Source organism: Macaca nemestrina, chromosome 16 (genome assembly GCF_043159975.1).
Source record: "Macaca nemestrina isolate mMacNem1 chromosome 16, mMacNem.hap1, whole genome shotgun sequence".
In the NCBI taxonomy this organism is placed as follows: Eukaryota; Metazoa; Chordata; class Mammalia; order Primates; family Cercopithecidae; genus Macaca; species Macaca nemestrina.
In genome coordinates, this window is record NC_092140.1 from 99,885,451 (window position 1) to 99,912,752 (window position 27,302).

Here is a 27,302-nt window from a genome sequence, read left to right on the forward strand (position 1 = left end):
TAACCACTCAGTGGGGCTACCAGACTCTCAGCTGGTACTTGCAAATGTCTGCAAAGAGTCCTGTGATGCAATCTGTCTTCAGGTCTCCCAGCTGTAGATACCAGTATCTGTTCTGGTGGAGATGGTAAGGGAGTGAAGTAGACTCTGTGAGAGTCCTTGGTTGTAGATAATGTTTAGTGTGCTGGCTTTCTCGGATGCTGGTTATGCTAGCAGTGATGTCACATGGAGAGACTCAGGACCACTGGTTGGCCAGGATGTTGCAGGCAGTGGAATTAGCTATTGTTTTCTCCTTCCTTGAAGGAGGGTTATCCTGTCATGAGTTACTGTAATGTCGTGTGTTGGTTGGCCTCCAGCCAGAAGGTGGCAGTTTTGAGAGAGCACCAGAGTTTTCTGCCAGTCTCACAGAATTTGCAGCAGCCTGCTGCTTCTTTCAAAGGATGTGTGAATTCTTTCAGTTTTTCCAGTACACTCCTGTGGTGGCTCTTGGAGCAAAAAGTCCACGGTGTGAGCCTCCACATGCTGTTCTGTCCATCTAAGTGAGAGCTGCAGGTCAGCCTTGTCTCCTATCCACCATCTTAAACAATCATGCCAGAAGGCAAAGAGGAATCAGGCAAGTCTATGAGGACAGAGGAGGAGGAAGAAAGCTGTGTATACATTTTATATTCAACAAGACAGGAAATCTCGCATATCAATAAGAAAAAGGTAGACAATACAGTAGAAAAATAGGCAAAAGACTTGAACAGGTATTTCACAAAAGAAGATACTCAGTGGCCATTAATCATATGAAAAGATGCTGACAATAGTTATTTTTCAGTGAAACAAAACTAAAACTACTTTGAGGTACCACTATATATCACTGGAATGGTTTTAATCATAGACAAGTTACACCAAGTTCCCATGTTGAGTCACTATGAGCTACTTACTATTATGGAGCCCTGGGACCTGTCCAGTTGCCAGTGAATTCAGTCTTCTGAATGAGACTAAGAGACTCCAGAGAGGAATGGGTAAAATGTTTATAAGGTTATAAAGTCACGCAAGGTTACTTTTAGTGGTATTTCAGTTACAGTATAGGTTTAAATTAATATTTGGAAGTTTATTTAAGGTTCTTAGCCACCATTTATAAAATAGCCCCTAAGTATTCTCACTGAAAATTTTACACAAAATTATTTAACAAATTGTTATATACAGCCATGTGGAATTACAATGTAGTCATTAAAAATCATGTTTTGAAAAATGTCACATTTAAAAATGTTTAAACCTAATAAGAAATTGAAGGATGTATAATAAACATCTATATATCCTTCATCTATACTGTTAACATTTTACCACATCTTTACACACACACACAAACACATTTTCTTCTGAACCACTTGAAACTCATTTGTAGCACACGATCAATGTGGTGATGTCAGAAGAAAACAAAATTTGTAGACATCATGCCACTTCATTCTGAAATACTTCTGAGAATAAGAACATTTTCCTATATAATCAAAATATCATTTATATAACACCCCTCAAAAATAACATTTTCATAAACTCATCTGTTGTATAATTCATACTCAAATGTTACAAAATATTCCAAAAATGTCTTTTATATGAGTTTTTATTAAATCCAAATTTACTGAACTTTATTAATCCACTGAATTTGGTTGGTAAGTCTCCTTAGTCTTTTTTTAATTGAATCCCTCCGCCACTACCACAAAGCTTTTCGTGATACTTTCTTGAAGAGACTAGGCCAATGGTCACTTAAAACAGCACAAATTCTAGATCTGATTGTTCCACCATGATTAGGTTTAAATTAAACATTTTTGGTGGGACAACTATACCAGTGACTTTTTTTTTTTTCTTACTGCACCCCATGGAAGGCAAAAATAATGGGCTGTCCCACTGTTCATGATGCTAAGATTGATCATTTTGTTAAGCTGATGATTGCCAGACTCTCAATTACAAAGGTACATTTTCTCCTTTGCAGTTAGTAAGTAATTTGTGAGGTGATACTTTTAAACCAATGAATATTTAATTTCCCAACAAACTTTCACCATCAATGATTTTTGCCTGAATCAATTTTTACACTGAGTTACAAAATGGTTTTTCTGATTCTATCATTCCTTCTCCATTTTCTGTAAAGATTCTGTAAAGGCATTCTTCTGTAAAGAACCACCTCCGCCCTACCTTTTTTATTATCAAGATGGACTCATGGATTCTTTACAGGATAAATTATAACATACAGCCCTCTTCAATATCTATGGGACGCACTGGTTCCAGGACCTCCCAGCAGATACTAAAATGCATAGATGCTCAAGTCCCTTACATAAAATGATGTGGTATCTGCATGAAACCTATACACACCATCTCATATACTTTAAATCATCTTTCGATTACTTATGATACCTAATAAATACAATGTAAATACTACATAAATAATTGTTATATTGCTTAGGGGAAAATGAAAATAAAAAAGTCTGTACTCCTTCAGTACAGACACAACTACAGAACACTTTGGATCTGTAGGTGGCTGAATCTGCATATATGGAACCCACAGATAGACAGGGTCAACTGTATATTCTGTCTAATGTTCAAATTATCCCAAATCTGGCCAATAAAAACCTCTCCAAGTCAATGTCTATTACTTTTGGAATAATTTAACATATTTGAAGACAAAATGTCACCAAAGCACAAACAATTCAAGGCCTAAATAATTCAATCAGACAAACAATATAAGACAATTCAGGAAGATTGTTCTGCATAGCTTCCTGTTCTTGCAAGGTTTTTTTTATTTTTTTGAGACAGAGTCTCGCTCTGTTGCCCAGGCTGGAGTGCAGTGGCACAATCTCGGTTCACTGCAAGCTCCACCTCCCGGGTTCATGCCATTCTCCTGCCTCAGCCTCCCAAGTAGCCGGGACTACAGGCGCCCGCCCCCGAACCCGGCTAATTTTTTGTATTTTTAGTAGAGACAGGGTTTCACCGTGTGAGCCAGGATGGTCTTGATCTCCTGACTTCTTGATCCGCCCACCTCGGCCTCCCAAAGTGCTGGGATTACAGGCGTAAGCCACCGCCCAGCCACAAGTTTTATCCCATCTCTCAGTTAATGGCACTGCCACTGCTGAGTCAATTATTCAAGCCAAAAAACAAAGACTAATTCTCAACACCGCTCTTTCCCTCACTACTAGTTCATGCCCTTCTATACTGTCTATATTTCTTCCACGACCATTTCATTTTTAAAGAGTATTATTTTAAAAATGTAAAATGAGGCTATGGTTCATCAACTTTTAAAGGCAAAACAGCCATCTCCACATTTCAGCAGAATTTCTTGTACTTTTTCTGGATTTATAGCCCATTCAGGCTGATGTTCTCTAAGAAATAGTGGTTCCTGACACTTTATCATAAAATCTCAGAACTGGTAGGACCATACAAGTCACCCAATCCAAACATCCATCCAATACTTGAATTTCTTCCACAAAAAATCCACCAAATTGTCATTTAGGACATGCTGAAACCATTTGTAGAAAGAACAAATTCCCCTTTTTCCATTCCATCATCTGCACTACTTCGTTACAAAGTTCCTCCCTATGTTTAGTGCCAAAGTCACTGGTCCCAGTTCTACACTTGGGGTCACATAACAGTAAGTATTTGAACCAGTGCCCATAAGGGAGAATATGCTTATGCTGTTCCCTTGATTTATACCTCAGAAGGCTGAGGATACAACCTTAAAATAGCTTCATGCCACTTAGTAACTAATTACTAATCTATCATTCATAAATATACCTAAACTTTTAGAGAATTAACTACATTTTCAGTTTCAAAATGAAGTCCTTCTATCCAACCGCCTTATTTCAAGACTGGGGGTAAAAATAAACAGAGAATTAATTACATTTTCAGTTTCAAAATAAAGTGCTTCTATCCAACTGTCTTATTTCAAGACTGGGGGTAAAAATAAACAACAGTTCATCAGGCTGAGATTTAAAAACAAGTTCAACTTACCTATACGATCACAGTCTTCTATACTTCAAATTCATCCCTTTAACTTACAAGTTGAAACACCCAAACCCTTTTAGTTAATACACTATGGTACCTTTCTCCTAGTCAATTTGTTTGCCTTTCTCCAAACCTGCTCTAGTTCTTATCTTCCTATAATGTAACAACACTTGTCAAAAGTAAAAAGGCACTATGACTTTGCACAATAGTAGGATTACATTTTTTACTTTGTTTTGAACCAGTATCCAATAAGTACAGTTTACTGAGCCAGGCTTGAATACCTAGCCAGAGCAATAACAGTAAGTTTCAATGAGCCTCAATATTTGAAATGAGTCATCTGACCATTTGCAATCAACAAGTATTTATTAATACAATACTTACTATTTACCCTGTACTAGCAAATATAGACAAGTCTCTTACAGCATGAGTTTTTATAACATAATGTAGATATAACATCATCAGTTGGGGGAAAACTCAGCACACTAAAGCATTATTACTACAATGCCAACTGGAATTAGCACAACGTAAATAGGAAAAATAATAGTTGTAACCAAGAATAGGCACACAGAGCTGCATTGTTTGTCTGTGTGCTCTTCTGATATAGAATTGTTTTGTTAATCAAGCACTCTTTTATTCTTTTGTTTACCACTGGCAGTTGTGAACAGTTCTGCAAGTAAAACTGCATGGTCAAGGACAAATGTGATAGGAGAAGCTAAGAACCTTCTGAGTATGTGGATGGACTCAAGGGTGAAGCAGGAAAAATTTGGTTTGTTTTTATTGAATTTAGTCAGTATATTTATTATTTTTAGAGTAAAGCTACATAAATACTTATATTATGTCAGTCCTACAGAAACTCTCCAGTCCTCTTTCTCCAATGAAACTTCTGTTTTCATAAGAGATTTTTCATAACAAGAGATGTGGCAGAAAAACAACCATGACATTACAGCAGAAACAACCATAGGTTGCTATCTGTAAACAGACATATGTAGGATAATCATCTACCACTAAGCATCTTAAATTCTTCTTAAAAAAATATATAAATCAGGATAACTGGGCACTGGAGAAATAGGTTATCTCAAATGACTGAACAAGAGAGATTAATCAAACATATTAAAGTACATGTAACTTATATGCCCTCATGATAGCTTGAAAACTTGTTTTGCATGTATTGTCTTATGCTACAAAAAGATCTCTGTGGGAGGAATTCATTTTACAGATGAAACATCAGAAGTGCTCAGAGAGACTGAATGAATTGCTCAAGCTCAAGAGCTCATAAATCACAAACAAGATGTCAATCCCAAATCTAATAACATTAGGAAAACAAAAACAGAGCTTGTAAATCATGTATGTCAATCCCAAATCTAATAACATTAGGAAAACAAAATTTAATAAGAACTCTTACTTAAATAACAGAGAAATACTAGAAATATCCCCATTTAAAAATCGAAAGACAGAAATATCTCCAACACTGCCAGTAAGAATGTAAAGTTATTAAAGTTATTTAAAAGTTACAACCAGTGGCTCATGCCTGTAATCCCAGCACTTTGGGAGGCCGAGGCGGACAGATCACGAGGTCAAGAGATCGAGACCATCCTAACCAACATGGTGAAACTCCATCTCTACTAAAAATATAAAAATTAACTGGCCGTGGTGGTGCACACCTGTAGTCCCAGCTACTTGGGAGGTTGAGGCAGTAAAACTGCTTGAACCCGGGAGGCAGAAGTTGCAGTGAGCTGAGATTGTGCCACTGCACTCCAGCCTGGCGACAGAGTGACACTGTCCCCCCGCAAAAAAAAAAAAAAAAAGTTAGAGTCAATGCAGTAACACCAAATTTTCCTCAAGTTGAAGTACTAGAAAAGAATAAAACTATTAATGTATAACATGAATATCTACCTGGAAAATCTAAAACAGCAAGCTAAAAAATCAGCCATAAAAAACTCAAACTACCTCTGTAAGAAATCCAGAATGTTTATGACTATTTGAGATAAATAGTCTATTTGAGATGGTGGGTTAATGAGGGTTTATTGAACTGTCTTTACTTTGGAGTATTTTTTTTAAATTCCATAATAGTTAAAAAATATGCACAGGGTTACCAGATTTAGCAAATGAAATACAAGATGTCCAGATAAATCTGCATTTCAGATAAATGATGTAAAAAATTTTAATATGTCATAAATATTACATGAGACATACAGGTGCACAAACCTGTACACAATACTACTAAAATGAAATAAAAAACCTTGTCATAGGCAATATGTAGGACCCATATGAAAAACACTACAGAGTTTCATCAAGGTTCTAAACATAAAATCTGAATAAAAAACATAACCATATTGCTGAGTATGGAGAGTAATTCATCTATACATTTAAAACAATTCAAACAAAATCTCAAAATACTTTTTAGACCTTGAGTTGTTGATTTTAGAGCTTACCTGGAATAAATGGGTAAGAAAAACTATAATTTATTTTTCAAAGAGTAACACAAAGGTTCCAGTCTTACCCCAAATACTGTAAATCTTTATTATAAAAGACGTAAAACAAGGGGAGTAACACAGGAATAGACAGATCAGTGGACTAACACAGAAAGTCCAGAAATAAATTTCAAGTTGGGAACGTACAGTAATGATAAAAGTAGCATTTTAAATCAATTGAGAAAGAATTATTCAACAGCATTAAAAGGAGTAGAAAAACTAAAGTTAGAACCCTACCTAACAGGTTTTAACAAATAAATTTAAGATTAAATAAAATTTTAACTGTAATTTTAAAAACTATAAAAAATTAGGAGAAAATGTAAGTAAAAGGCATATAATGGAGAAAACTCAGAAGCAATAAAAGACTGATACATTTGATTACACATTTAAGAAGTCATGAATATAAAAACAAAGAATTGGAAATTCTTACAACATGAACAAAAAAATGAATATCCCAATAAACAGAGCACTTACCAAAAAGAAATTTTTAAGAAAATGTAACAGAAAAACACACAAAATATGATTGGGTAAATCACAAAATAAATTAAATGATGAATAAATATGAAACTAAAAATGTAAATATTAAACAAATGTAAATAAAACCAAAATTCCATAGGTTGCCTATCAAATTTGCAAAGATGAAAGACAACAAAAATAAAACTATTGATCAAGCAGGAGGCAAACATTACTGTTGCTAATTATGAAAGACATTACAAATTACTTCAAACCTTCTAGGAGAAAATCTGGCTTTATATATCAAAACCCTTAAAAATGGATCCAGCAAATCCACTTCTAAAAATCTTTCCTAAGCATAAAATCATGAGTGTCTACAAAGATGTGGCAACAAAATTTTAAATGCAATGAAAAACTGAAAGTATGCTAAATGTTTTTTAAAGTACAATCGTATAATACAATAAATACAGACATTGAAACTTAATAGAAAGACTTAGAAAGATGATTAGTGACACAGAATATATACAATCTATGCGGGTTTCAAAACTATGTGCACAATATAATCTAATTTTAAAACACGCGTTAAAAAAACTGTGTGGCTAAATTAGGGTAAATTTTATTTTCTTCTCAGACTTTATTTGTATTTTCTACAATTGATACTTATTCTGTAATTTAGAAGTATAAAACTTCTTTTTTTTTTTTTTAAAGTAACAGCCGACAATAAGGAGAAGAATAAAGGAAAACACCATAGGTAGATGAACTCCGAAAACCTAGTTATTTAGTACAAAAGCCAATAGCAAGATATATATATATTTTTAAAGCACCTGGAAATAACATATGATGGCTAACGTTTTACAATAATGAGTATGAACTGCACAGAAAAAGCTAAACTGTGTTCTAAGTATATCATATATGTGTACGTATAATTTTTATTATATAATACCGAATAAATGACTTTCATACACAATGATTAAAATAAAGATTTAGTGAATAAAAAGTGAATCAGCTACCCAGAAAACTTTAATTACCTGGAACTCTACATACATATATGTTTCTAACATATCCAACGTTATAATCTATTAGAGAAGTGAAAAATAATACCAGATGTGTTTAAACTTCATGAACTACAAAAAAGTCAAAACAATCTTGGAAAAGAAGAAAGCTGTAAGACTTATACTTCCAAGTTTCAAAACTAACTATAAAGCTACAGCAATGAAGGCAGTGTAGTACTAGCTTAAGGACAGATATATTGAGAGACCAGAAAAACATCCTATATTTATGGCCAACTGATTTTTAACAAAGTATGCCCAAACAATTCAGAGGCTGAGACAACTGTATATCCATCACCAAAAGAAAGAAGTTCAACCCCTTAGATACCTAAATCTAGGAGTTAAAACTATAAAACTCTTAGGGAAAAAAAACAGACATTTTTGTGGTCTTGGGTTAAGCAATATTCTTTAATATATAATACCAAAAACACAGCCACAAAAGCAAAAATAGATACACTGGACTATACCAAAATTAAAAACTTTTGTGCTACAAACAATACCAACAAGAAAGTAAAAAGACAAGCCAAATACAGTCACGTACCATGTAATGATGTTTCACTTGAAGACCGCAGCATATAGGTAGGTTGTCCCATAAGATTAAAATAGAGCTGAACAACTCCTGTCACCTAGTGACACTGTAGCCATAGTAACCTCACAGTGCAACGCATTCCAGGCATGTTTGTGGTGATGCTGGTGTAAAGAAACCTATGGCACTGCCCATCACGTACAGCACATACAGTTATGTACAGTACATAATACTTGATAATAAAAGACCATGTTACTGGTGTACCTATATGCTATACTATGGTTTTTATCATTAAGAGTGTACTTCTTGGCCGGGCGCGGTGGCTCAAGCCTGTAATCCCAGCACTTTGGGAGGCCGAGACGGGCGGATCACAAGGTCAGGAGATCGAGACCATCCTGGCTAACATGGTGAAACCCCGTCTCTACTAAAAATACAAAAAAAAACTAGCCGGGCGAGGTGGCGGGCGCCTGTAGTCCCAGCTACTCGGGAGGCTGAGGCAGGAGAATGGCGTAAACCCGGGAGGCGGAGCTTGCAGTGAGCTGAGATCTGGCCACTGCACTCCAGCCTGGGCGACAGAGCGAGACTCCGTCTCAAAAAAAAAAAAAAAAAAAAAAAAAAAGAGTGTACTTCTTTCTTCATCCCCGAGAGGTCAGTAAAAAGGAAAGAGTGTATTCCCCTTTGACTTGTTTTTTTAAAAGTTAACTGTAAAACAGCCTCAGGCAGGTCCTTCAGGAGGTATTCCACATCAAGGCATTATCATCATATGAGATGACAGCTCCATGTGTGCACTAACCCTGCAGAGCTTCCAGTGGGACAAAATGTGGAAGTGGAAGACAGTGATACTGATGATCCTGACCCTGTGCAGGCCTAGGCTAACATAACAAACACATTTAAAAAGCAAAAAATAAAAACTTTTTTTTCCTTTATCTTTAAAAAAAAAAAAAAAAAGAGTTTGGTCTTGAACTCCTGCCTCAAGCAATCCTCCCATCTCAGCCTCCCGAAGTGCTGGGATTACAGGTGTGAGCTGCTATGCCAAAAACTTTTAAAAATAAAAAAAAGCTTACAGAATAAGGATATAAAGAAAATGTTTTTACACACCTATGCAATGTTTGTGTTTTAAGCTAAGTTATTATACAAAAATCAGGAAGGTTTAAAAAACTGAAAAGTTTAAAGTACACAATTACAGTAGATTAAGGTTAATTTATTATTGAAGAAAAAATTTAAATAAATTTAGGGTAGCCTAAGTGTACAGTGTTTATAAAGTCTACAGTGGTGTGGAGTAATGTCCTAGGTCTTCACATTCACTTACCACTCACTGACTCACCCAGAGCAACTTCTAGTCCTGTAAGTTCCACTCACGGTAAGTACCCTATACAGGTATACCATTTTTTATGTCTCTCTCTTTTTTGGGGAAAAAAAAAAAAAGACAGGGTCTCACTCTGTCCCCCAGGCCAGAGTACAGTGGCACAGTTACAGCTCACCACCGCCTCAAACTTCTGGCCTCAAGCAATCCTACCGCCTCCGTCTCCTGAGTAGCTGGGACTGCAGACAAACGCCACCAAGCCCAGCTAATTTTTTAATTTTTTTGTGAAGATGGGGTATCAACTATACTGCCCAGGCTGGTCTCAAACTCCTGTGTCCTCAAGCAATCCTCCCACCTCAGACTCCCAAAATGCTGGAATCGCAACCTGAGTCACTGTGCCCAGCTCATTTTTTATCTTTTATGCCATATTTTCACTATACCTTTTCTATATTAAAATGTGTTTAGATACACAAATACTAACCACTGTGTTACAACTGCCTATAATAGTCAATACAATAACATGCTGTACAGGTTTGTAGACCAAGCAATAGGCTATACCATCTAGGTGTCTGAGTATGCTCTATGACGTTCATGTAATCATAAAGTTGCCTAATGCTGCGTTTCTCAGAAAGTATCCCTGTCATTAAGTGACACACAACTGTATTTGCAAATCATATATCTGACAAGGGTTCAGTATTCAGAATATACAAAGAACTCCCACAGCTCACTAATAAAAAGACAACCTAATTTTAAAAAGCAAAGTATTTGAATATATTTTCCCACAAAGACACACAAATGGTCAATGAGCACATAAAAAGATACTCACCATCACTAGTTATTAGAGAAACAAATCAAAATCACAATCAGACACCATTTAATACCCTTAAGGATTCCTATTATCAAAAAGGCAGAACACAAGTGTTGGCAAGTACGTGGAGAAATTGCAACCCTGGTGCACTGCTGGTGGGAACGCGAAATGGTGTAGCAGCCGTGGAAAACAGTTTGGCGGTTACTCAAAAAGTTAAACATGAGCCAGTAATTCCACTCTTGGTTATAATGAACACCCAGGAATTGAAAGCAGAGACTCGGGTAGTTGTATACCCATGTTCATAGCAGCATTATTCATAACAACCAAAAAGTAGAAACAATCCAAATACCCATCAGGAATGAACAAAATGTGATACATGCTACAACATGGACGAGCCTTGAAAACATTTCATTAAGTGAAGGAAGTCAGTCACAAAAGAACACATATTGTACGACTTCATCATTTCTATGAAATGTCCAAAATAGGCAAATGGAGAGACACAAAGTAGATTCCTGGTTGCCTAGGACTGAGGATTAGAGGAAACACGGAGTGACTGCTAATGGGTACAGGGTTTCTTTTTTTTTTTTTTTGAGACAGTCTTGCTCTGTTGCCCAGGCTGGAGCACAGTGGCGCAATCTCGGCTCACTGCAAGCTCCAGCCCCCGGGTTCACGCCATTCTCCTGCCTCAGCCTCCCGAGTAGCTGGGACTACAGGCGCCCACCACCACACCCAGCTATTTTTTGTATTTTTGGTAGAGACGGGGTTTCACCGTGTTAGCCAGGATGGTCTCGAACTCCTGACCTCATGATTCGCCCGCCTCAGCCTCCCAAAGTGCTGGGATTACAGGCGTGAGCCACCAAGCCCAGCCCAAAATTACTTTTTAAACACTTAAACAACTATCAAGTTCTTCTGCTCTAAAAAATTAATTAATTTTAAAAAGTAACTAGTAGCAAATGTATCTTACATTCCAAAACTTTTCAACGATATAGTACAGAATTTCACTAAGAAAAAAACCTAATTGCACTACATTCTGATTTGAAAACCACCAAGCACAGTTTGAATTCAGTAAGTCCAGTTACTAAAAGTGCAATAGAAATAGAAAAAAGACACTCCATGATCAAAGTCAAAGCAAGATTTTTTTTAAAGTGACATATACTTAGTATTTTTTGCTTGCTTTGGAAATTTCACGTACTTAGGAACATCAGACTGAATCACCTTTTAGAATAGAATGGTCCCATCCAAAAAAAAAAAAACAAAAAACCGAAGAGAAATAGATCAAGTAAGAGAGGTATGTGCTACTCTGATAGATTTCCTTAAGTTTTTCACTTACATACTTCCAAATTCAGCTCATGCCACAAACTTAAAAGAGGATCTATGGAGGTCAGCTAGTCTTGACTGAAACACCGACAACACTGACTTTCAGCTCCAGGATATCTGGTTTAAATTCTCAAGCAGAGCTGGATTCATTTGTACTAAAGCAGATTTTTAGATAAAAAGATAAAGATACATGTATACTTCAGCTTCCTATCTATAAGGAGTACTTTCCATAGTCTGTTAAGCAGTCATTGTATCTATGAAGAAATATGTTTATCAGTACTTAAAACTTTAAAAGTTTCTTCAGAAATAACAAAATACATCAGAGATGTCCTACAATCACCTGGCTGCTTACCTAATATGAATGAGTACCACTGTTAAACATGAAAAGTCAAGCAATTCTACTGGCACCAGAAAGGGCTCCAGCCTCTCATTCTATGGAGGCAAGCCCATAGGTGAATGCGACTGAGAAAGGCAACAATAAACAATGTCAAAGCCCAAATCAGTATGAAACAGAAAAAGCAAGCCAAGAAGTCGGGAGAAAGGAAAAAACTCAGGAGTAGGAATGTCAGTGCTGGGCAGGAAATGAGAGGATGACCAAGGCCAACCAACAAGAAATGGAAAGAGAGATGATCTAAGCAAGAGTAAGAGAGCTACAGGTCAGTGCTAAATAAAGTGGATGGAGGTAGATAGAATAAATCAAAGGCATCAATCATTTGTCACAAATTGTAGCAACATTATCAAGTTGGACTAGAGAAATCTCATGAAAGCAAACATAAAATAAGATGTAAAAATAATGAAATAACTGTAATTTTAAATACCTATATGGCTCTCAAGTTTTTTTTAATCCCCACCAGTAATCTAAAATACATAAGATTAGGGTGTGGTGGCATAGTCCTATGGTCTGTGCCTGTACTCCTAGCTACTTAGGAGGCTGAGGCAGGAGAAACGCTTGAGCTCAGGAGTTCTAGACCAGCCTGGGCAACATGACAAAACCACGTCTCTACAAAAAATACAATAATTAGCCAGATGTGGTGACACACGCCTGTAATCCCAGCCATTTAGGAGGCTGAGGCGGGAGGATGGGTTAATAAGCCCAAGAGTTCAAGGCTGCAGTGAGCCATGACTACCTTACTGCACTCCGGCCTGGGTGACAGAACAAGACCTTGTCTCAAAATAAAATAAAATACACTGGACTGTGTTTGTGTGTATATGTGTGTGTGTGTTGGCCAGGGAGGAGGGGGCAGAGGCAAAGCAAAACTTTCAAAAAACTAATCTAAACAATTCTGACTTTGCCATGATTCAAACATGTCATTATTATATTTACTCCCATTTCTTCTTTCCAAAAAGCTTTGTTTTTGGAGTTTTGATGTGAGCGTAACTGGTGCAACATTTTTAGAGGACAAAGATTAGACCTCAAAAGAGTCTGGCCCAGGCCTGGGAAGAGATATTCCTCGGAAACCTGCTCGCAGCGATGTGCTGGGGCTGTTACCAGTTACTTGTACGTGGGCATGGTGATCAGAGTTTCTAGAACCACTGAAGGAAGCAAGGAGGGATAAAACTCCCTGTGGATTTACAAAGGAGCTTCTCTTGCATGCTGGAAACCTCACTTCCTGCCGGTGTATCATCCATGGCACACGTGTCCATGGAGAACCTTGGGAGCCTGGGAAGTTCTACCTCCATCAGACAGCAGGTTGTATACAAAGATAGATGTAAAGTACATTTATTGCAGTTATGTTTCAACAGTGTAAAAAATGAAAACAACCTAAATGTCCTCGCATTGGACCAGAATATTATACACATAAAACAAAACAATGAGCTGATAAAATGATTGGAGCTACAGATGCTGATATAGAACTCGGAAACACATGAACTGAAAAAAGCAAAGCACAGAATACATATTTAAATTTTTTTCCACGGGCATGTATTATCTGCTCAAAAAGAATAAAGTACTAAAGTAAATTTTAAAGTCTACCCATATATATTTGCTTCTATATGCAGACACACAAGGAGCCACTGGTAATAATTATCTCTACAAAGTAGAAGCTCAATCTGAGGCAAAGGGGAACTTAGAATTTCCTGGGTATCCTTATGTACAATTTAAATGTTTTATCATGAGACTATATTAATTTCATACTCCCATCTTATTTTATAATGAAATATAGTTGTTGAAAGTATATGACCTTTGACCTGAAATTCTACTTCAAGGACTTCATATAACATTAGAGAACTGCAGGCATATTTACTGACATCCCTTGCTAAATGTAATGGCTATAATTTGAAGATTACGTCAACATCTATCCCTAGAAAACTGGCTGACTACATATTTATTAATATATGCATACATATCATGTGATACTCTGCAATAATTAAAAACGGTGATTTAGAGCTACATTTACCGACATGGAAAGATGCATAATATTTTTGAATGAAAAAATACAAGATCATAGATGTTATTAATGTATACATATATTCACAGAGTCATCTGGAAAGATAAGGAAAATATTAATTGTTTCCTAATTGTAGAGTTAGGGTTTTAATTTAAGAATACATTTCTGGACTATTTGAATTCATCACAATGAAGAGTCATTATTTTTATAATCAGAAAAAGAAAAAGCTATTCTCTTTTTTAAAAAAATGAGAACTATCCGGAATAGCATGGAGTAAAAAATAAATAAATGGCATCTACAGGTTTAGCTTCAATAACACAGTCAGTAGAAAACCAGAAATGGCCGTGAAGCTTTTCATCGCTTTGCTCTGAATAAGGCTAACCATCAAAGTATCAGAAACGCTGAATAAAACCTACAAAGTGTCTTATGACTTAAGCTTTGGTGTCCAAAAATCTTTAGCTGAAGTTTTATTTCATTTATTTTATTTAACCCAGACACTTCATTATCTCCCTTGCCCTCTGAGCCACATGTGACACTTCCTATCTCTGACTCCTGGAAAGACTCTCTTCCTGGCTGTTATTCTACCTACAAGGTCCTAGTATTTCTCCAAGCTGCCCTGCACAGCCAATAAGCTGTACACTCCACGGTTCCTATTATACAACAGAGCAACCTTGGGTTTTCTCCTTTCTAGACTCAATTTTTGGCTCCTAGGTAGACATCTCTTTCTTCGCGCTCTATACAAGGCCCTTGTCTTGCTCTATACACTCTCCCTAGGCAATTTCATCACCACTCAAAGCTACTACTTTAAGTACTTTAAGTAAAGTACTTTAAGTACATAGTCTAACTCTAGCCAGACACCTCTCTTGAACATTAGATATACGTATCTGCCTAATGCACGTCTTCTCAGATGTTTAACAGGTACCTAAAATTCAAAATATCAAAGCTCAATCATCTTCCACTTCAAGCTTGCTCCTCTTTCTGTTTTGGCTATGTGAATGGCAATATCCAGCTGCCCAAACCAGAAACCTGGGCATCATCCTTGGTTCCCACTCATTCATCTATCACATCCAATAAATCAACAAGTCCTATCAATTCTCTCTCCTCATCCCCTCTCTCACGTACCTAATTCAAGTCACCAGCATCTCTCACCTGGATTACTATCACATTCTCCTAACCACAGCTTCCTATGGCCATTCTGACTGTGTTACCAAGCAATTTTTTTAAATGAGAAATCGGAACGATCTGCTTAAAACCTACGCATGGTCCCCACTACCTTCGGAAGAAAGTACAAGAAAGTCAAAAGTCCATGACACGATTTACAACAATCTGCTTACTTCCCCAATGTGATTATTTATACCCTCTCCTCCACCCCTCCAAGATCTGGCACCGACAAAATTCTTTCAATTGTCTCACTGCATATACCATCTTTCCTTCATGTCTTTGTGCATGCTACTCAGTGGCAGCTCCAAAGGATAGCTTCCCCCCATAACACACAAGCTCCCAAAATTACCTCAAATAAACCATTTCAGTTGCAACTTGCTTACTACACATTACTGCACTGCCTTTTCATCTAGACAGCAGCTTCTTTCTTGTAAAGTAATTCTGGAGCCAAGAGTGATACTACCTCTCTCACCTGCACTATTTAACTCCTCAAGCCCCCACTAACTCTTATTTATTGCCCATTCACAATTTCTAATTATCTTTCAAGTCACAAGTGAAATATACTTGAGCTCCCCCCCAGGGCAGATTAGGTACTTCCATGGCAACCTACAATTTTCCCTAATGCAGCCCTTATCTTACTATATTATAATTGTTTACCTGCCTGTGCCCCTCAAACGTCTGTTAAATTCCCTAAAGAGTTATTAGACCATGGGCTGTTCACTGCTGAATCACCTACATCTGGCACAGAACCTAGCACAGCTGGTGGGAATGTAAACTAGTGCAGCCACTATATAAAACAGTAGGAAGATTTCTCAAAAAACGAAAAACAGAATTACCATTCAATCCAGCAATCAAAGAGATACTGGGTATCTCTACCCAAAGGAAAAGAAATCTGTATATCAAAGGGATACCTGCACTCGCATGTTTATGGCAACACTATTTACAACAGCAAAGATATGGCATCAATCTAAGTGTCCATCAGCAGATGAGTGGATAAGGAAAATGTGGCATATATTCACAATGGAATACTATTCAGCCACAAAAAAGAAGGAAATCATGTAATTTGCAGCAATGTGAATGGAACTTGAGGTCCTCATGTTAACTGAAATAAGCCAGGCACAAAAAGACAAATATCGTATGTTCTCATTCACACATGAGGGCTACAAAAAAATGAACCCATGGATGTAGAGAGTGAAAAACAGATAAAGGGGGCTAGGAAGGTGAGTGGGGAAGAAGGAGAGGATGCGAAGTCAGTGAAAGGGTGCAGACATAGATTAAGATAATAGAAATCAATTAAATATTTAACAGCAGAGTAGGAGTACCAAACAAAAATGCACTGCAGTCTGGTGATAAACTTCCTAAGTAACCTGACTTGACCACTATGCCTTACATACATGTAACAAAATTTCTCCTGTGTCCCATAAATTTGCACAAGTAAGAACCTAGCAAATAAGAGGCATTCAGTAAACAGTTACCAAATAAATTATAAGCACACAAATTTACAAAGAGAACTGCAGCTACTAGGAGGGGTGGCGTGCTAGTCCCACCCACTTGGGAGGCTAAGGTGGTAGGATCATTTGAGCCCAGGAATTGAAGGCTGAAGTGAGCCATGATCGCACCACAGCATCCCAGCCCGGGCAACAAAGTGAGACCCTGTCTCAGTAAAATTAATTAATTAATTAATTAATTTTAAGAAAAAACGGCAGCTAAAGGGAAACCATAATGAAATACCAAATATTTAAATAATTTAATTTTACATTTAAAAAAAATCAACATTAAGTCAGCATTAAAAAACAAATTACTTGTGTCTTGCTTTCTGTTTGACATTTTCTTGGAAATTAGGTATAAACTTAATTTTTGCAAAGTAAGTCACATAACAAAGCACTAGGAGACTCATTTACTTAAAGGGAGTCTTTTGGCCGGGCACGGTGGCTCACACCTGCAATCCCAGCACTTTGGGAGGCCAAAGAGGGCAGATCACGAGGCCAGGAGTGTGAGAACAGCCTGACCAACATAGTGAAATCCCCTCTCTACTAAAAATACAAAAAAATTAGCCAGGTGTGGAGGTGGGAGCCTGTAACCCTAGGAGAGGCTTAGGCAGGAGAATGCCTTAAACCCGAGAGGCAGAGGCTGCAGCGAGCCCAGGCACCACCAGCCCAGGCAACAGTGCGAGACTCGTCTCAAAAAAATTTTTTTAAAAAGTCTTTCGTAAAGTAAAGAAAACTCCAAATTTATCTATCCCATATGAACCTAAATTTTCACATGACTTATTGGTTTTCCTTCAAACAGAAGCCTTATAAAAAGTATTTTTTGCCAGGCACGGTGGCTCACGCCCGCAATCCCAGCACTTTGGGAGGCTGAGGCGGGCGGATCACCTAAGGTCAGGAAAAAAATTAGCCGGGCGTGGTGGCGGGCGCCTGTAGTCCCAGCTACTCGGGAGGCTGAGGCAGGAGAATGGCGTGAATCCGGAAGGTGGAGCTTGCAGTGAGCCGAGATCGCACCACTGCACTCCAGCCTGGGCGACAGAGCAAGACTCAGTTTCAAAAAAAAAAAAATACTTACTCCTTCTTTCCTCAAAAATATGACTTCTTTAATATAAACTACATTAGCACGACTTGACAAGTTTTCTTTTTATTCAATCCCTTTAGTCCTTTAGACAACCTATAAATTCAAATGTCTAGAAACACCCAGAGTAGGCCCTTCATCATGATGTAAAAATTCCTCTCTGTAGGATGATTATTTGTTAGAATTCATGGACCATAATGAAGTTATAGACTTTAAAGTACTTGTCTAGTGAGATGAGTAACTGAGTTACCTTGAATAGAAGTCAGTCTAAATAATTTTTTACTCACGTAACAAAAGGTAAATTTCAAATAAAACGATCATGCTATATAAACCAGTAATTTTTAGCAAAATTAAATGCCAACTGTGATTCAGAAACTAGTTATGTTTTCCTTAATTTTAGAAATACAGATTTGATCCGCATTTAAAAGGATTCATTTTCAAAGTATATTTCAAAAAAATATTATTTCTAGTGGCTCCATTTTCAAATATCTTGGCCTTCCATTTCAATTCAGCCAACTACCATGGTAGCTTGCTCTTGCCTTTGGATTCTGGTACTGTTCAGTGCCGTTCTGGGTACAAATATAGCAAACCCACCAAATTGTGCTTCTCCTGGTATTTTCACAGGTATTACTTTTCTACTCTTCCCGTAATATGCCTCAAGTTTTTAACGTTAGCAAGTTTAGAAAGAAAGATTTTCAAATATGAATTTCAGATATACACACACACACACAAAAGTACTAAATACCTGCCAAAATTTGGCAATATGCCAAGAGCTGAGGCGAACACAATCATTGCCCTAGAGGAAATCTATAATTTCAACCCATAAACATTCACCTGAAAGACCCAAAGGACATATAAACATTAACCACATATACACTGAAGTAGTTATATATCAGTGAAGGACTATGTTTTGCAGGGTGACAGGTAAAGTGGGAATTATTAGAGTTGTATGTTAAGATATGTAGTTAGGATTTTTTCTGAGGCTGTTAGTACATTTCAACTGAGAAAAAAAATATTCCAGCGCAAGGTGCTGCCTGAGAAAAAGGTCCGAGTGCTCTGAGTTGATGGAGGAGGAGTAGCTGTATGAATCTCTGTTTCAGAATTACTACAATAGATTATGGTGTGAGTACTGTCCTGGAATAAAATAGACTAGTCAGGTCTTGGAGACAAAGGACAAAGAACTTGGTCCTAAACCAGAGTCAATGTAAAGCCACTCAAAATCGGTTCTCAGCTGCTTTGGATATGATCCAGAAATTCCACTCCCAGGTATATACTGAAAACATATGTCCACCTAGTAAGTCACACATGAATGTTTACAGAAGCATTATTCACTTTAGCCAAAAAGTGGAAACAACCCAAATGCCCAAGTGATGAATGTGTAAACAAAATGCGGTATATCTATACAACGCAATATGATCCAGCCATAGAAAAGTATGAAATATTGATACATGTACTACATGGATGAACCTCAGAAACATTAAAGAAACACAAACACAAAAGGCCACATGTTGAATTAGTCCATTTATATGAAATGTCCAGAATAGGCAAATCCACTGAGACAGAAAGTAGATTAGCGCTTGTCAGTGGCTGGGGAGAGAGGGGAATGGCAGTGACTGCTTAATGGGTTTCTTTTTGGGGTCATGAATATGTCCTAGAATTAGACAGTGATAGTGGTTGCACAGCCTCGTCAATCTACTAAAAACCACTATATTGATCACACACTTTTAAAAGGGTGAATTTTATGGTATGTGACTTATATCTCAATTTTTAAAAAGGAGTTCTCGGTATTTTTTCTGCTGCAATACTTCTGAAGAACATAACTCCATCAGTAAAGGCAGCTTACTACAGCAGGGACTGGTTTTGGGACTTTGACAATAACTGTATCAAAGAATATTCAGAATCATGATACCAAGAAGTCAAGTATGAAGGTCAAAAAACAGGTAAAAGCCACCTTTTAGTGACATCAAGAACTGCCTTGAGGTGACAAAAGATCGCTAAAGAGAAAAGATAATTGAAGTAACATGACCAAGGCTACGTAATCTGGTGTGAAGGAAAAAATTCACAGTGTTCTGAAGGAGGAAAGGATAACAGGAGTTTTATTTTCTAGCAGCAGCTAAGAACATAAAAAGAGTCAAGAGACAATGAGGATTGGATTCAATAGTGAAAGGCACTACAAGAAAGATTAACAGCAGTCACAGGGAATCAAATGTACTTATCAACACTGATTTGCCATACATAGTTTCCATCTGACAAATGAATCACATTTCAAATTTTATAAATCAGAATTAGAACACATTTGCCCAAAGAATGAATTGTCAAAGTAGTTAAGTTTGCAAATGGCCTACAATTATAATTTTTCATTATTTCTGTTTTCCTAGCTGAAATTCAGAATGCCAGAAGCCCTGTCCCCACTTTCCATCTTTCTGCACATCAGAGCCCCAACAAGAGAAATTCCGTTACTTCCTAAACTTTAAGTAGCAAAAGAACTTCTTTCCCCCTCCAATTTGTTACCATCCATCACCTCGGCTGCATACGAAACTCTGACTCCTTACTCCTCATGGAGGTGAGGCCAAAGCAGAATCATCTGCCAACCAGAGCTCCAGGCAAAACAGAGCTCTGCCATGGCAGTTTTACACGAGAGAGTCTTAAATCAGACTCCTGGATTTCAGAGGCTGCTTTTCTTGAACGGCCAGTGTTCTCATGATTGAAAACTGACACACATACATTCACGGTGTTCAGTGCCAACTGATAAATTTATCTCCACTGTTAAATAATGGTACCTCACCATGTCCAATGGGTGCAATGGAGCATTTGTAGTGCATGTATATACTACTACACGTACAACAAGAGCTCAAGAAATGCTGGCCAGGAAAAACAAGGTGAGAAGAAAGGCATGGAAAGAAAAAAATTAAAACCCACAAAATTTGCTGGGGTCTGCAGAAAACTCAATTTTAAAAAATCCCTTTGTCCTATTCCTGTTGGAATGTCTTTTCTGATGAGATCTTCCCTGTCTTCCATGATCCAAATCAAATACTGTAAACTTTGAGACTTTTCCTAAAAACCTTAACCAATTGGGGGCTTCCTTCTCTGTGTTGCCATAATTCCTTGTATTATTATAGTGCTTACTGAATTGCAACAATTTATTTACATATTTGTTTCCCCAGTAGTGATCTCCTCAAATAATGGAATATTTTATTCATCTTTGCATTCCCAATACCTTGGACAGTGCTTGAAACATAGAAGGGTCCAATAAATACTTGTTGAATGAATAACTGACTTCTTCAAATGTTCAAAGACACAGTAAAAGTAATAACCCACATGAATAAATCCCAAATGAATTGATTTCCCAGTACTGCTATTAAAAAAAATGAAATTTAAGCATGAAATCTCCAAGTGGCCTAACAGTAGATCTAAATGCACTGGTGTCTAAGGAAGGTAACTTCAACCACATGGAGATAAGAAATACACAGCAAATACAGTCAGTATCCACAGTATCCCTCAGTATCCACAAGGGGTGCGTTCCAGGACCACCCCCTAAAATCCACAGATGCTCAGCTTTTTAATATAAAATGGTGTCCTATTTGCATATAACCTACGCATATCCTCCCACACACTTTAAATCATCTCTAGATTACTTATAATACCTAATAAAATGTAAGTGCTATGTAAACAGTTGTTATACTCTATTTTTGTAGGAAATAATGACAAGAAAAAAAAAATCTGTACATGTTCAGTAGAGATGCAACTATCCTTCCCCCATACCCCCTTGAAAATTTTTGATCCACAGTTGCTTGAATCTACAGATGCAGGACCTGCAGATACAGGGGACTAACTGTCCCTTTCTGTCACATTTTCAGAAGGTTATAAGGAATACTCTTTATTGCATACATGACTATTCCAGTGATAGAAATTACATGTTGTATTTGGCATTTCTGACACCTAAAGAAACATCTAAATCAAAATGAACTTAGATGCAGCACTCAGCCATATTCAGAAGAGGTCAAAGGTAATGGGACGCTCCAACGCACGTTGAATCAGAAGAGTCCCTTTGTGCTGCCCACCAAATGGTTCAAGGGAGTGGGAACAGGCACTAGCCCATGAATCCTCAACATCTTAAGAGATAAATACAGAGGAATGGCAAGGTAGCATAAGACATGGTGGGTTAAGCAACTGATAGGTCTCTGGAAGTTACCAAGCTCTTTGGCAGTTGATGAGAAACAACGTTAAAGCATGAGACTAAAAAATAGGGAAATAGATCATCATCTAAAGTACAATTTTTTAGTGGTTGTTTGCCTAATCTTGCAAAAAAAACTACATTTTATGTTCATAATTTTTACTTCCTCAAATCATAATACTAGAAAAGACCCTAAAAATTATCTGCTGAAACCCCCCTACTAAGATCTATAAGGGCAAATGACTTGCCCAAGGTCATACTGCTATCAGAAGCACAGTCTGAAATCAGATTCAGGTTTCCAGGATCGCTCATCTAGAGTTCCTTCCATTAGATGAAGTGCTTCCACGTGGCTTTCATTAGAGTTTAGTCCCACACACACACACACACACACACCCCTGTAGATACACAAGTATGTTTGTGTATATACATATAGACATACCCATATATCTACACAAACAGTTTTATAGCACTTGAAAAAACTAGGGCGCTTCAGTAATATACCCAGAAAATACACCAGTGTATTGAAACAAATGTTAATAGTTTTACAAGGTATTTATGTTTTTGAGTAACCCACTAGAAATCAAACTCCACAACTATGTTTCTACTTATTCAATATATTAATCATATGAAACATAATGGTTAAGAGCATGGGCTCTGGAGTACAAAAAACTGCACCTAATCCTCTAATCCTAACTGACATTTAATTAGCTGTGTACTCATGGGTAAATTTGCTTAACCTTTCTAAGCCTCAGTTTCCTCACCTGGAAAACTGAAAAATAACAGTATTGACTTGATGTACTTCTTGTGAGGATTAAATAGATGATGAATGTAAAGTGATTTACTCAGGACCTGAAACTTACTCAGTAATTTAGCTGTTATTGCCATTATCACTGCCTACTAATCATCTCTGGGCTCTCAACAAATGTGCCCCAAAGAAGGTTGGCAGTATATTTCTCTCTCTCTCTCTCTCTCTCTCGCTCTCTCTCACTCACACACACAAACACACACTCATTCCTTACTCATAATTATCTATTCTTTGGAACATAGATTATAACAGATTAAAAACCCTATTAAGAAATTTCCTTTTGTTTTTCTTTTTTGAAGAAAAATCTCTTATCCCAAATTGATATTTTAAATTATCCAAACATCCGGTGCAAATATTGAAAGTCTAGAATTGAAAAACACAAATTGTTTTCTGTCTTCTAATGCTTTCCTACTCTTTAAAACAAAATTAGTTTTGGTTGCCTAAATTCTGCAAAGACGAGATACAATCAACTCAGAAAGAAAATGAACCCCCCTGATTCCCACTGAGTACCCTTTAAGTGTTCAGACACAAAGGACACTATCTCATTTATGGCGACACTAGTGAGAAGAAATTAATCCCAGGATGTATTGTGTATGTCTTTAAACTCTATTATAATCTGAAATTCACACAGTAATAAAAGGTCCCTTTTCCCTACCATGCAATCATGCCCCAAGTAAGTCAAAAAATGAATCTTTCAAGCTATTTTATTTCCTAAAACTTAATAATTTAAGCAGCTAACTCCTCTGGTCTAAATTATTTTACCAATTGTTCATGTTCTATGCTCACTGGGGCAACTGAAAGGATACAACGTTTACATATATTCATTTCAATAGTCAAATATGTCTAAACCAAGCTTATTTGTGTTATTTCCTTTTATAGAAATTCTCAGGTTCTCCTTGAAGGTGTTACCGTCTGAGTTCCTAGAGAACAAATCTCAGCTGCAGAATATATAATGTAATTTGAAAGTAAATCAATACTAGAAACAAATTATTTGATCATCATCTTATTATAAAAGATTAAACAGCCACAAATTTTATTTTACCAGGACTAAAATGCATTAAATTACATTTCACTGACATAAGATCAAAAGAACCTCATAAATAGTATGCGATATTTTACCAGAGTGAGGTTACAAAAAAGAAGTCAAACTGAAAAATCCCTGTAATTTTAAAACTCTCCAAAACTATCTCTAAAAGATAGTAATTTTAAAACTCTCTTGACATTTGATCCATTAAAAACAGAAGTTCATCACATAAAGAGAATCATTAAAGACTGATGGAAAACAAACGCCAAGGATTACAAATAATAAGCTCTTTTTTCCAAAATGCAATGTTACTTTTCAGCTGTCACGGATGACTAAGAATGTCCATACATTATACCTTCAACTATCTTTAAATTCAAAGATATTGAAATTATTCTTTCAAATTATTCTTAACAACCTAAATTAAAACCGGACCATGGAGATATAAAATATTTGCTTAAGTACCTCCTGCCAATACACAGTATTAGTTTTCTAATAAAAGTACAATGTTAAAACAAATATGCATATTTTATTAGCTTAAGTTCATAGTTTTTGAAAACAGAAGCGGCTTCTCTCACACAGATTAAAAATAATGCAAAGGCGCTAGAATTTTATATAACATGACAGTGTGGTCAAATGCACTGTAATGTCTAATCTCATGGGATTGGGGATTTTATGAATATGCCCAAAATTACATAATACTGGGGGAAGGAGAGATGGTTTAAAGCTTTTGAGAAATATTGTATGGTAAGTTATCAAACATAATTTTTAAAATATATGTCATTACAGAGTAAAACTTCAACAATAAGTCTAATTAGACATCAACAGAGTCAGCAGTATCTCCAGACGCTGATTTCTCCAGTGCTAAAAAGTACTTTTAAATACGTGCGGCGCCCAGAGTATCAAGTTTTCAAATCCAAATCCCTACCTTCTGCCGATCTGTTCCACTTTATTGTGGCATAAAAGCACTAAAATACATATTCCAAATTAATGAGAACTCTTATCTTCCTCATAGAGTCCATTGTAAACACTTTTAGAAAGATATTTCAGTAAATCTAAGAAAAATGTTGAATAAATACACACTTTCCTTTCCAACATCCAGAATACTAAAGTATTTATAAATATGCGCCCCCCTCCCCCACACTAGGGAACTTCAGCTTTATGAATTTTTTTTCGTGCTAATGTAGTCTGAACATACTCTCCTAATCTGAAATTTTAAGTGATTAAACATCATATAGCAGGTAACTAAACTGGAATGTTCCAGTAAAGCTACTTCGTTTCTAATAAAATCCAAAGATTATATAATAAGCTTTGACTTTTCAATAATTTTCTATTCTGTCAAAGGCAACAGAGACAACATCCATTTTACAAGAAAACATGGAGTTAATAAAATATATATTATTCCCCCCCCACTAAGAACTGCCTTCTCTTTTGTCAATATTACAAGACATTCATCTACTGACAAAGAGAAAAAAACGAACAATTCACTTGCCTGTTAAGAAACTAAATTGGAAGCATTACCACTCATAGGTTTAATTAAGTTGTTACTAGGGAAGAATATTTAAAGCAAAGGGATTATTTAAAGTTCACTGCCAGCCGCTAAATTTGGGGGAAACAGCCTCAACGAGATAGTCCCTATGTCACTTGTCTTCTTCCCCACCACCCACCCTGCACCAAACCCCCATTGTTCTATGTAAAAATTCACAGCTAATAATATCTAAATAGCAACTGCAACATGTATGGTGCAGATGATCCGTATGGGGAACTCTCTCCAGAACCACATTCACTCGCTGCCTTCCTTCCCTCAAATAAAATACAAATTTGATAAAAAATCGATCACAAACTGGTGGGGGAAAGGATCACAGCCTTCCTTCTAGACCGATGGATGACACTCCCGAGGCGGGTGAGGAAATCCCCAGAAGGTTACCATAATAAATCGACCAAGGAAAAAAAAAACAAACAGAAACATTTCACCCGGCGTTTTAGAACGCATTTTTTCATAAATCAGCTTTGAAATCCTTGAAAAGTATATAGCCCACGGTGCAGAGGCTCCTCTTCCCTCTTACCACCGAAGCACAACACAGATGCGGCACGCAGGATTTCTTGTGGCTTTGGATCCCTTGTACACCACTTCCTCCCCAAACCTTGCTGGCGGAGCCAGAGGCCGGCGTCGAGGAAGTCAGAGCCCGGCACCCCGGCGGCCCGCTCTCCCTCCGGGCTACCTGCCTCGGCCTGCGGGAGCGCCGCCCAGCGCGGACACCGGCCCAGACGCACACACTCACCCATCTTTCCTCTTGGCTTTGTAGACGTGACCATAAGTGCCTCGGCCAACTTTGCAGCCCTCGTATTCAAACAGGTCCTCGACCCGCTCCCGCTCGCTGCTCAGCTTCACTTTAAAGTCATAGTCCATTGTCACAGCCTCCGAGGCCGGAGAGCTGGGTCGGGGGGCCGGGGGGCAGGGGTGGGGACCGGGGAAGCACGGGCAGCCGCAGCCCCCGGGAACCCGCCCGCTCTACGCCCGCCGGCCGCGGCACCAGCCCGACTGATGCGGCAAGAGCAGGAGGAGGCCCCGCGAAAGCGCCGGGGACATCCAGGGGGGCAGCGGGGCAGAGGCCGGCCGGGGGTGGAGGAACGGGGAGGATCCCCCGGCGAAGCAGAGCCGAGGGACGAGGGCTGGGGGTGGGGAGCGGTGTCTCTGCCCTTGTCCCCGCGGGCTCCCTGGGCGCCGGCTCCGCCGCTCTCTCCGGTCGCGCGTTCTGCTCCTGCTGCGGCGGGAGCGGCGGGGCGGCCAGGCGGGCTCTCGTCCTCTCACACGCGCACTCACGCCTCACGCGCTCACACACACGCTCACACTCACTCACTCACTCACTCTCCCATACACTCAAACAGAAAGGCAGCGCCGCACAACAGCCGGTACCTCCTCAAAGAGAGGAGGAGGGAGGGCACTCGCGGAACACGGCCGCGGCTGTCGCAAAAACGTCGCGAAGCCTCGGGCTGCCTCCGAACCACCCTCCAACCCGCTCCCGCGGTGGCTGGCCGCCCCTGCTGGCGCTGGCACCCTGAGGACCGTGTGGAGGGAGCAGGGGAGCCGCTGCCCAAAGCTGCCGCAAAATGCAACACGTGGGACCAGCCCCAGCGGTGGCCGGTTCCGAGACTACAATACCCAGAATGCATAGGCCGCCGCCGCTGCCGCCTCTTCTACGACTCCGCCCCACATGGTGGGAATATGGGAGCGTTGCATGTTGGGACTCGTAGTCTAGGGTGAAATTCGTTTCAATCACTTGGGG

General features: G+C 38.1%; 1 protein-coding gene across 5 annotated transcripts in view; it reads right to left on the minus strand.

The window, feature by feature from the left end:
- The window catches only part of LOC105490223 (cyclin dependent kinase 8), a 150,136-nt gene extending 123,185 nt beyond the window's left edge, over positions 1-26,951 (minus strand). For 2 of the 5 annotated variants that reach the window (XM_011755636.3, XM_011755635.3), the window contains exon 1: positions 26,298-26,951. In XM_011755636.3, the coding sequence (XP_011753938.1) occupies positions 26,298-26,425 (128 nt within the window). In that variant the 5' untranslated portion in view covers positions 26,426-26,951. Of the gene's footprint in view, positions 1-8,489; positions 8,853-26,081; positions 26,233-26,297 lie in introns of those variants that run through there. The other 3 variants (XM_024795532.2, XM_071081517.1, XM_011755637.3) reach the window with 3 other exon arrangements.
- Positions 26,952-27,302: the final 351 nt, after the last annotated feature.